Raw genomic sequence first — 12,265 nt, 5'->3', positions numbered from 1 at the left:
GAAAAAAAAGGTTATATTTTTTATGTCAATTAATAGCAATGAACTTGAATTTCTGTTACAGCTCTATTCATCCTTCTTTTGTAAAAAAATCCTATTATGTTAAACATTCAAGATTAAGTTGTTTCATAACCATTTTAAAATACCATTTAGTTGTAACAACTTTATTTTTTATTCTGATGCTCAAAGTCTTATGTTATATACTTTTAGAAAAATCATATTATACACAATAGAATGAACAATGACTGTATTGTCCTACAAAATTACTTTTTATTTATTCTAGGTGCATGGAGATTCTCTTGGATGCTATATAATTTTATATACCTCGGTACATATTTAAAGCTAGCCACGTGTAAATATGACGGTATTGTCCTACAAAATTACTTTTTAAATTTATTAACCGTGGTTTCCACGGGTTATAACCTAGTAAGTAATAATAATCTTTATAAAACAGTTTCATACTTTCAGATTCAAAATTATTTCAAAATAATACTAAGCCTTCGTAAAAGTCAAATGACGGGTCAAACCAGCAATACAGAAGGCCCGATCCGTAATATTCAAAAGTTTGTTAGGGCATAAGCAAACGATACTAACAGTTTGAAGCTGGTGAAGCAATCAGCAAGAAAGATGGAAGAACAGGGAATATTGGGGGTGAAGCCCAGAAAACAATCAGCAGCTCGGATCAGAGGAAGACGATGGTTGAAAAGAAGAGAGATATGGCTTGTTGCTCTAGGAATAGCACTTCATGCTGTCTACATGCTCAGCATTTTCGACATTTACTTCAAATCCCCTATTGTACATGGCATGGACCCCGTTTCCCCTCGCTTTACTCCCCCAGCAAAGCGTCTTGTGCTCCTTGTAGGTAACCATACACTGATGCTATCTTTGCACACCAACCGTTCGATTATATGTCACTGATGAATGAGGTTTCTTGTTTGAGATCTATATAACAAAGTAATCACGGACACTTTAATTGTGATTTCAGCTGATGGACTACGAGCGGACAAGTTCTTTGAGCCAGATTCTGATGGGAATTACAGAGCGCCATTTTTGAGAAGTGTAATCAAAGGACAAGGGCGTTGGGGTGTTTCTCATGCTCGTCCTCCAACAGAATCCAGACCTGGACATGTTGCAATCATAGCAGGTTTTTATGAGGATCCTAGTGCTGTCACAAAAGGTAAATTATCTGTTCGGATGATTTGAAGTTTCATGAAAGCATACATTTCAATGTTAGAAACATTTGACTTGCTAATTTGTCATAATGTCATATTGTCATGTATGCAGGATGGAAGGCAAACCCTGTGGAATTCGATTCAGTTTTCAACAAGAGTAGACATACATTTTCCTATGGTAGCCCAGATATTGTTCCAATATTCTGTGGAGCTTTGCCTCATAGTTCATGGAACACCTATCCTCATGAGTTTGAAGATTTTGCTACTGGTATGCAAATACATTAGTTATTTAAATTAACTGAAGATTCGTTTTTGTTTCTTATTCAAACTTCATTGATTGTTATTACAGATGCATCTTTCTTGGACGAATGGTCATTTGATCAGTTCAAGAGCATTGTGAATAATTCCAAGGAGGACCCAAAACTCAAAAAGCTATTTCAACAAGATCAAGTTGTTATATTTTTGCACCTTCTTGGTTGTGATTCAAATGGTCATGCACATCGCCCTTACTCTTCTATATATCTCAACAATGTCAAAGTTGTTGATCGTATTGCTGAAGGTGTTTATAATCTTCTTGAAAACTATTTTAAAGACAATCAAACAGCATATATATTTACAGCAGATCATGGCATGAGTGATAAAGGTTAGGAAACTTGTGCTAAATATGTTCAACAATTATAATTATCTTTAAGTATGTATTATGAAGTTTTTATTCTGAAAATGAAATGCTTTTTCTCTTGAACAATAGGAAGTCATGGAGATGGGCATTGGTCAAATACAGATACACCACTTGTTGTATGGGGGGCAGGTGTCAAGCATCCAAGGCCCTCATCATCACATAATCATCAAAATCATGGTGAAAGATTTGTTGATGAACATGATATGCATGATACACCTACACCTACTGATTGGGGTCTCAATAACATAGAAAGAGTGGATGTGAATCAAGCTGATATTGCACCATTGATGGTTATTTCCTCAAAAGTGTTTCTTGAATCTTGATTTGTTTTGACTTTGACTTCTGACATGGTTGTAAATGTTTGACTTTTGTAGTCAACTCTTCTTGGCTTGCCATGTCCTGTTAACTCAGTTGGAAGTCTACCCCTTGATTACATGGATTTAAACAAGGTAGAAAGATCAAATATGTTGATTTTGCAGTGTATCTTTTATTATCATATCTAATAAGTAACATTATTCCATTTTTTGCTTTATATTTTTCAGGGTGATGAAGTGGAGGCTGTGTTAGCTAATACAAAGCAAATTCTCAGCCAATTTCTTCGTAAATCACGTATCCTTTATTATGACTGAAAAGGACAACAATTGTTAATATAAATATTTATGTTTTTTTTTTCTGCATCTTTTACTACTTTTCCTTAATAAAACACAGAACTAAAGCAAGAAAGCTCATTTAGATTCAAGCCATTTGAGCCTCTATCTCATCATGCTTCAATTTTGGAACAAATTGATTCTCTGATATCTAATAAAGACTATGCACATGCAATGCAACTATCCCAAAATCTTAGAAGCTTGGCTCTAAAGGGACTCCACTATTTTCAAACTTATGATTGGTTCATGCTAATGACCATTATAACCCTGGGCTACATTGGCTGGATGGTTTGTCTTATTCTACACGTGTTGCAAGCTTATACATCTTTGCCTGGAAAAATCTTGAAAAAAGAGGAAGCAGTTTTCACAAGAGACCTTCCATCAAAGGTATATTGATATGAATTATGAAACCCACAAAAGGGCATTTGTGGAATTTCTAAACTTGTAATTATTTTTTTGTGGCAGGTGTACCTATGTGGAAGTCTTGTAATGGCATCGGTTTTTGTTGTGCTATATTTGGAACACTCTCCTCCACTCTATCACGCGTATTTTGCAATGACAGTGTTTCTTTGGACAAATATATTTAGTGAATATCGATTCCTTAGAGCTTTTTGTAGATACTTACAAGAAAAAGAATCTTACCATGTCTTTGAACTCTTTGTTACCTCTCTTGTCTCCATCATCATTCTTGAATTACTAGTAAGTCCATCTCTACTGATATTGACACTGATACTGATATTGACACTGATACTGATACGTTTGCAGGTGAAAAGCTTCACTAACAGAGTTATCTACACCTGGTGTTTTTTAATTTTTGGGATCATTTCTCCACTCTATCTTTTTAAATCAATCCCATCGAAATCTGGGATTCCAGTTTTTTTGTGTGTAGCATGTTGGTTTTTGTCAATTTTTACCTTGATGCCTGCTGAGATTCCTGACAATACATTTCTAGTGTAAGTTATCATCATTAGTTAAAAATCATCATTTGATGACATCATCTGATTTTTATTTTTTTTATTTTTTCAGATCTATGAGTGGAGTTATAATTATTGTAATAGGAGGAGTTAGTAGGTATTTAGACATGCATACCAAAGATAACAAGTTTTGGCTTTATCTCATAAACCATGTCTCAAAACCCAAGTTCCCTTTCCTCTTTCACTTACAGGTATGTAATTATTTATTTGTTTTACTTTTTTTAATTTCTATTTCAAAATAAACATTTTACAATTTTATTTTTTTACTAGGCCCTTTTAGTTGGTTTAGCATCTGTGTTGGTGTACATCTCAACATCTCATAGAACAGAAAACCGTGAACTTCTTCCATTACATCAACTCATGAATTGGTCCATTGCTGGTAGCATTTTGCTTACCTTGGTTATTAATAGAGTAAATTACACTTTTGGTCCCTGAATATAGTTCATTTTTACATTTTTGGTCCCAAAAAGTTTTCTCTTGCTAATTTGGTCCTCATTTTGAAGTTTCCTAATGGTTTTGGTCCCTCTGTCATCTAAGTTTAACAGCCTAAAAAATGACCATTTCTTCCCTTGGACCAAAACTGATAAAACAGTATACCACAAGGGCCAGATTTGTAATTTTTCTCATATTTTTGTAAATTAAGGTTTATAGCATTTTACATGTGCATATTACTTTTTAAATTTATAATATTTTGTGTATATTGTAAATTGAATCATTTGTTAATATATTAATATAAATTTATTTACTCTATAATTATTATAAATTTAAGAAAAGAAATCACACGCACATAAAATGCTATAAACCATGATTAAAAGATAAGAGAAAATTATATATTTGGTCCCTATGGTATACATGGACGTCACTGAGACCAAAGTCGTTAGGAAACTCCAAATTAAGGACCAAATTTGCTAAAGAAATCTTTTTTGTGACCAAAATTGCAAAAATCAGCTATACTTAGGGACCAAAAGTGTAATTAACTCATTTATTGTGTTTGTGTAGGTTTATCCATGGTGCTCCCACTATTTTCTGCAACTGATCTACTCTCTCGGCTTACTTCCATATTCCTTGGTTTTGCACCTCCTTTCCTATTATTATCCATCGGGTATTTATTTATTTAAATTATTAATTTTATAAAAAAAAAATCTTGTAAATGCATAAAATTATGATATTTAAATTAAAACCATGTAACACAGATATGAAGCTGTTTTCTATGGGGCTCTTGGCCTTGCTCTTTTTGGATGGATACTCTTCGAAAACACACTTCTTTATGTCAAAAAGTCAAACAAATCTTTGACTTCCTTTGAAGCTGAAAATGATAACATACTTCTTGAGGAAGGTGATAGATGCCTAAAATTATCTGACATGAGAATCCCAATAGTTTTTGTAAGTAAAAATATTTATTTTCTTTTTCAATTTTCATTTAAGTTTTAAACATCTCTAATATTTTCATTTTCTAGATGGTGTTCTTCAATATTGCATTTTTTGGAACTGGTAATTTTGCAAGTATTGCAAGTTTTGAGATTTCGTCTGTTTATCGATTTATCACAATATTCAGTGTAAGTAAAAGATTTACATAACTTTTTCAATATATAATATTGTAATTTTTTTAACAAAAATTAATTTGTGTTACAATCACAGCCGTTTCTTATGGCTGCTTTGCTTATTTTCAAATTGTTCATCCCATTCATGCTTGTCATGTAAGTTTATCAACAGATTTTGAATATGTTTTAATTTATTTTAATGGATTTTGATTTTTGATTTATTTATTTTTGTTTTACTTTGAATGCAGATGTGCATTTAGTGCAATAACTAAATTAGTGAGAGTTCCACGTTTGGGATGTTACTTTCTTGTTATTTTATGCTCGGATGTTATGACAATTCACTTCTTCTTCTTGGTATGAATACTTAAAATCCTTATTATAATGCTTTCAAAAATTGATTTAATTATAGCATTGTACTTTTAACATAGGATGCTATAATAAATAAATTAATGAAAGTATATTGCTATTTCTTGTATTTAACCTTTTTCAATTAATGTTTAAACATAACAGGTGAAAAATACGGGAAGTTGGATGGAAATTGGCAACAGTATTAGCCATTTTGGAATTGTGAGTGCTCAAGTTGTTTTTGTTCTATTGCTTTTTGCACTCACAAATATATACACAAAAGATATCCAAACTCAATCATCAAATCAAGTTTCTCAAAAAACTATGTAGTTTTTGTTATGTTCAATCTTTTTATACAAATCCCATTTGTTATAATATTTAAGAGACTTTGTAAGAGGGCGTTTTCGACATTTTGCCCTTTAGTTATTACTTTATAAATGACTATTTTTGTTAGGAATGATATACGGTAAGACAGAACATTTTTGGAGGGTTATTTGATTATAATGTGTAACATAGACTCTTAATTTTTTATATCGAAGTAAAGATGTGTTTATTTTGTTTTTTTTATTAATGTTTAATTTGTTATATTTTTATTTATAAAAAGTAGCATTTTCCAAGAAATTGCCAATGGATTTCCTTCGTATGGAAGGTAGAGAAAGAAGTCAATAACGAGTAAAAGTTTTTATAATCATGATTGATCACTTCTAAGAAACTGCCCATGGATTCCTAAGAAGAAAAAGGTGAATAAATAATTGAAAAAAGAAATCAAGGAAATTTTGACATTTGTTATTTGTACGAATAAAAGGACAATAATTTGTTTCTATACTAATGATTTTAACATAAAAGTTTCCTAGAAATTATGAATGGATCAAACTATCTTATAATCATGAACACCAAACTAGTTTTTTAAACAAAATTCCTTGCGATGTTTCCAACATCCACAATAAAGAAAAATTAAAAAATGTTATTTTAAGATCTATTAATATCATATAATATGACCTAGTCGTTTTGGTTGTGTGAACAAGAGAATATTATAAGTTGGTCTCTTATATCACCACTAATATGATAGATGTCACCTCTTCACTACAATAACTACCAAACATATTGTATACCTACCAGTAATAAACTAACTCTAATCTTTGTTTATTTTTTAAACTACTCTTTTCATTTTGGGGAATATTTTAAATTTAGTTAATATAGCATACCACTTAGTTATAACTTTAAAATAAAGTTAAAGAAAAGGGTAAATCTTTTTTGTAGAAAGCCGAAAAAATAAATATTTTCTAATAAATGAAAATAATTTTGCCACTTGTCATTCTCTTATGCGTTATGACATATGTCATTTTGTGGTAAATTTAGATTAAATTATATCCATGTCATTTTGTGATTTTTTTTCCCATTTTATTAAATTTCACATAATACTTAAATGTAATAAATGAAATAATAAATGTATATCCAATTCATTAATACAACTTTTCTTATAATTTTTAAATTTCTAAATAGAATTCAATTATTTTAGTTTGTTTATTTATTTAAATTATTAATTTAAATTTAAAAGATAAATAAGCAATTCAATTTTAATAATTAATATTTCACATTTTTTTCTTATAAATGTAAATTTTCTAAATTGTTAGATATTCATGTTTGTTTATTTTTTTTAAATAAATTCATGTAATACATGGGTCTCACAACCAGTTGTAAATACAGATGAATAATTTATTATTTAATGCATTCTCATTTCCACCAACTTATTGTATGCAACTCATTTTTTTTCAAAAAATAGTGTAAATGATGTAGCTCTTGGAATGCAAATATCTCTTCTCTTAAGGTTATATAGTGTTAGGCATGTAAAGATATTGCCTTTATTTGGACAAAATATCTAACAAAAGAGTACAAGATAACAAATGTTAAAATATGTTTAGGAGTATATGTATAATTTTTTTTCTTACTAATTTGAGCTAATAAGAAAAAAATACAAACCTTTTTTATTTGCTCTTTATGATGACTTAACAAAAAACGAAGGTATACCTTTTTTAGGTTTGAAACAAGTTGTATAGTTGTATATCATGTTGTTAAATTTGGAGTTCAAACGAGAGAATGATTGAAATTGTTAATTTTAGATAATGATTATAGACTTACAAATATGACTTCTAATGTTGTGTATGAATAAGTTTTTAGAAAATTTTAAATAGTTTGTAGAATATTATTTCTTATAACAATATCTTTTATTATTAATTGTAATAAAACTTTATTATTATTAATTTTCATTTGTAATTTTTTATATTTTTTCATATATGTTTATTTCAACAACTTAATTTTCTGATTTGCCATATACCAATTTTAATTTACTTCATTTATCATGATTGTTTTATTTTTATAATCAATTTAGCATTTCATTATACAATATCATTGTTTTTTTCGTTAATTCACAAATAAAATATGTCTCATAAATTTTGAAAAATAATTTCACATATTTATTTGAAAAAATATTATAATTTTACATATATAAAAAACATAAATATCTTAATTAATAATTTATTAAAAGTAATTGATTAATAATTATAAGTTTTTACTATAAAAATTGAATTATTTTTGTAACCGTGGTTTTCACAAGCTATAACCTAATTACTTTATAAATGGATAGTTTCATCAGGAATGATATCTGGTGAGACAACATTTTTGGAGAGTTCTTTGATTATAACATGTAAAGTAGATTCTTTAAATTTGATATCGAAGTAAAAATATGTTTTTTTATTTATTAATGTGTAATTTGTTATTTGTGTTTATAAAAAAGTAGCATTTTTCAAGAAATTGCCAATGGATTTAGGGATGTCAACAGGACCAAACGGGAGCGGAAATGGTTGCCCCCGCCCCCGGATCCCCCGCTTACACAGCCCCCGGTCCCGCCCCCGGTTACCTCCATCGCCCCCGTTCCCCCGGTACTCCCGGTTTATAGGCTTAAAAATGAATTTTTTTTGCTAAAAAATTGCTTTGTTTTAGGCTAAAGATACTATTTTTAATAACTTTTGTATATAAACAAACATGTAAGCCCTTGATAAATCAAGAATTGATCAAACATAAAACATCACTAAAGTTATAAACACACACACATGTGTATATATATATATATATATATATATATATATATATATATATATATATATATATATATATATATATATATATATATATATATATATATATATATATAAACGGGGCCCCCGCAGGAGTACGGGACGGAAATACTCACTCCCGCCCCCGGTCCCGAAAATAAACGGGAGTTAATATCGCCCCCGCCCCCGCTCCCGCTCCCGCTCCCGAATTTTTTAAAAAATTAGTCTCGTACGGTATAAGGGTCCCACGGGAACGGGATCCCGCGGGGGTTTTTGACATCCCTAAATGGATTTCCTTCTTATGGAAGGTAGAGAAATAAAAAACCAAGTAAAAGTTTTTTTAATCATGATTGGTTACTTCTAATAAATTGCCTATGGATTTCTAATAAGAAAAAGGTAAAGAAATCATCATTCCTAATAAATAAAGAATTTTTTGATACATGTCACACTCTTATTGATTTTGCCACATGTCATTTTGTGGTTATTTTCAATTAATTTTTTTCCACATGACATTTTGTGGTTTTTTTCATTTTATTAATTTCCACATAATATCTAAATGTAATAATTACAATAAATGTAATAATAAATACATATCAATTTCATTAATTGACTTCTTTCTAATTTCATATTTTCTAAATTAAAATTTCATTAGTTTTCTTTGTTTATTTATCTAAATTATTTGTTTAATTAAAAAAAAAACAATTTAATTTTAATAATTCAATATTTTTTTATTTTTTTCTTATTAATTCAAACTTTTCAAATGTTCAGAATTTCATATTTTTTTTTCTTTGAAATGAACCCATGTAATATATGAGTCTTACACCTAATAATTGAAAAAAAGACAATACTTTGTTTCTATACAAATGATGTTAATACAATCATATCTCAACATCTACTTTGATTTAGATCCATTGTGATATAAAACCATTAAAAAATTAAAGAATGTTATTTTAAGATCTATTGCTGCTCAACTGAGTTGTGACTGCTTAAGCACCACTGACTGCTTGAGCACTATGATTGCTTAAGCTATGCATACGGCTAAAGCGATACTGACTGCTTGAGACCATTGACTCTTTATTTCTTAAAATCTGTTGAAGTAAACCAATCTTCATATTCATCAGAAAACAAAACTTATTAAAGGTAAATAAATGAGTAAACATATAACATCCATTTAGAAGGCTGTATATATTTAAATAAGGTACAAGGCCCATCATTGAAGATGTATGAAGTTTTATTAGAAGATTATGGATGATTTACATGTAGTGAGAGTCTAACCCAAGCCAATCAGTGGTCGGATGGAGAACGCTTTGTTTGTTTTGTTTGTATTTTTGATTTTAGCTTTTTTTCCTCATCAGACTTTAGGTTGATTTTTGTTGTGGGTAATTAAAGAGTTCTTTCTTTTTATTTTAACAAGTTTAATAATTTGGTTATCTAATCTAAAAAGTTGTTCTAAAAGAAAATCTGATCTAGAATATATTTTTTCAGTAAGTTTGATAAGAATTTAATAAGAGGTTATGAGTTCAAGTCTTGTTTGAGACATAAGTTGTGAATAAGCATATGATAAGCATATGATAAATTACTGAAAACTTAGGATGTTGCTTTCCACGACTTTGAAATACGCATAGGATAAATTATTGAAATTCAGAAGAAATCGGAATAACCATAGAGGATAAATTACTAGGTAAAGACGTCAAGTCGATTTTTGGTCGAAGTTCAATCGAAGACACGGTCGACTGTTGAGTCGATTTTCAGCAAAACGAACGGCGTTGGCAGTAGAAGGGCGTCGGCTTCAGCAGGCGGAAGAGCATCAGCGACGGAAGGCAATCGACGGTCGGTGACTGTCTGTCGTTAGCGAAGCTGTTGACGGGAAAGGTCAAAGTCGTTGGGTCTTAGCCTCTTGGTGGGGATTGTGAGAGCTCAACAACCGTATGTGGTATGTGCGAAGTGAAGAAAATGAAAGAAACCCTAATATTAGTAATGTGAAAATGACAAAACGGCCTTACTATGTATTTCGACTTTACATTTTCAGTCCCTAAAGTTTTTTTGTGTGTGTGTGTGTGTGTTTTTTTTAAAGGAACAAATTGGTTAGTGACCTATTCATCTAGTCCCCTTAAACTTTTTTAGCCGGTTAATAGAAGCAGGTGGCATTAGTTAATTAAAAAAATAAATTAAATCCATCTCTCTCTCTCTCTCTCTCTAACGTTATTTAGGATTTGAAGAACAAACCCATATTGATTTCTTCAACGCCACCTTCATCTGAAATGGGTACCTTGCCCAGTCTCCTAGAATTTTCCCCTCCCCATATAGGGTTCAAAGGTTTGAAATCGTCTCCATGTGCAAAGAAATCGATGAACATTGCATATCGATCTATATTTGGTTCTCAAACCGGCGGTGGTTGAGAAGGAGTATGTGAACAGTTTGAGATCCGAAGTAATTGCTCTGACTAAGCCTGCCTAATTGTATCAGAATTACACCCACTTCTTCCGTGGTACAACTTAAGGTTCTTGTCTTCATCATCGTGTCTGCTGATTTCATGGCTGATTCAGTTTTGGATGATGAAATTCTCCTTATTGAATCCGTTTGCTCATTCTTAGTGTTATGTGGTTGTTGATTGCTCGATTTGAACTCAGATTGCTGGGAAGCAAGCTTATGAGCGGCGATGTTGGTGTTCTTCCTGAAACAAATTTTGCTTTTAGGTCGGAGGTGACCGGTGGTGGTTACCGGAGGTGATGTGGTTTGAATGGGTTTAAATATTTTGCAACTTGTTTGAATAGGTTTTGATTCATGGTTCTTGTTTCGTGAGTTTGAATGGGTTAATATAATTGTCTTATGTAGTTGTTTTCTAGGTTTGATTGGATCGTAGAAAATAGGTTTGAAAATGTTTTTTTTTCAAATTTTGTTCGGTGTTTTAAATAGTGATGATGGGGGAAGAGGAGAGACCAGAAAGAATGGCGTCCACGGTAATGGCGAAGGAGTGACATAAAAGAAGAAGAAGCAATGAGGCTACAACTAAGGCTGGAATGGAGGGGGGCAGCAGCCCTTCTTGTCTTCTGTTTTAAGAGAGAGAGAGAGAGAGAGAGAGAGAGAGAGAGAGAAGGTGGGCGCTCATTTAATAAGAAATACTCTTATTTTCCATTTCATTTAGTGACATGGCAAAGGGGTAACCGGTTTACCCCTTCAAAATTTCGAAAGTGATATTTTAAACCTGACAAAAACAACTTTGTTCCCTTAGAACGCAAGAAAATAACTTTAGGGACTGAATGAGATAAGTCATAATACATAATAGGGCCGTTGCGTCATTTTCCCTATCAGTCTATGCAAATTCGAGCTAAATTCGTGGGTTTCTTCTATTCTTGTACTCCAAGTCTCCAAAGTTCCATGTTTTGTAATTTTTAGTCCCTTTCTTCGAAAATGCTTCAATTTGGCTGCAAAATATAATTTAAGCTTATAAGTACCATTATTCTATGCAAATAACCAAATTATTAATAAAAATGTAAATAAATATTGCCTAAAAACATGTATAAATATGGCAATATCAAAATACCCCACACTTGTGCTTTGCTTGCCCTCAAGCAAATCTAATTATTTTTAAATTAAACCTTTATCACTAACATCACATAGAACAATCCAACTCAAACTCAGCCATTATGCCAAGACCTCAACGCGTGCATTTGTGTCTAAAACTTTTCCTAAGTAACCCCCCTCAATTCTAAACACTCACAATCCTCATAAACACGCGCCCACTTCTTTTGAACAATGCTCATTTTATGCATCCCTCCGAATCCATCCTCAGAAAA

At 31.0% G+C, this 12,265-nt stretch overlaps 1 protein-coding gene across 2 annotated transcripts; it reads left to right on the top strand.

Moving 5' to 3' along the window:
• The first annotated feature begins 495 nt into the window (after positions 1–495).
• Positions 496–5,848, top strand: LOC145109466 (sulfatase and phosphatidylinositolglycan class N domain-containing protein). 2 transcript variants are annotated; one of them, XM_079046627.1, is made up of 18 exons: positions 496–859; positions 983–1,174; positions 1,282–1,437; positions 1,519–1,812; positions 1,918–2,138; positions 2,223–2,297; positions 2,391–2,457; positions 2,557–2,882; positions 2,961–3,194; positions 3,261–3,448; positions 3,522–3,660; positions 3,740–3,848; positions 4,469–4,571; positions 4,663–4,852; positions 4,927–5,025; positions 5,108–5,166; positions 5,259–5,364; positions 5,521–5,848. In XM_079046627.1, exons 1-18 carry the CDS (start codon positions 625–627, stop codon positions 5,683–5,685), a joined length of 2,958 nt encoding a protein of 985 aa, XP_078902753.1. In that variant the 5' UTR covers positions 496–624; the 3' UTR covers positions 5,686–5,848. The 2 variants fall into 2 exon arrangements, with proteins under 2 accessions (XP_078902753.1, XP_078902754.1); XM_079046628.1 differs by having other exon boundaries at positions 499–855.
• Positions 5,849–12,265: the final 6,417 nt, after the last annotated feature.

This window comes from Lactuca virosa, chromosome 4 (assembly GCF_052849685.1).
Source record: "Lactuca virosa cultivar CGN04683 chromosome 4, Lactuca_virosa_CGN04683_v6, whole genome shotgun sequence".
In the NCBI taxonomy this organism is placed as follows: Eukaryota; Viridiplantae; Streptophyta; class Magnoliopsida; order Asterales; family Asteraceae; genus Lactuca; species Lactuca virosa.
Note: the sequence above shows the minus strand (reverse complement) of the source record. Positions and strands in the feature narration are given on the sequence as shown.

Coding starts and splice junctions, on each gene's coding strand:
- LOC145109466 (XM_079046627.1), top strand. CDS start 625: ATGGAAGAACAGGGAATATTGGGGGTGAAGCCCAGAAAACAATCAGCA. Junction 1,175..1,281: donor TCCTAGTGCTGTCACAAAAG/GTAAATTATCTG, acceptor TCATGTATGCAG/GATGGAAGGCAAACCCTGTG. Junction 5,167..5,258: donor ATCCCATTCATGCTTGTCAT/GTAAGTTTATCA, acceptor CTTTGAATGCAG/ATGTGCATTTAGTGCAATAA.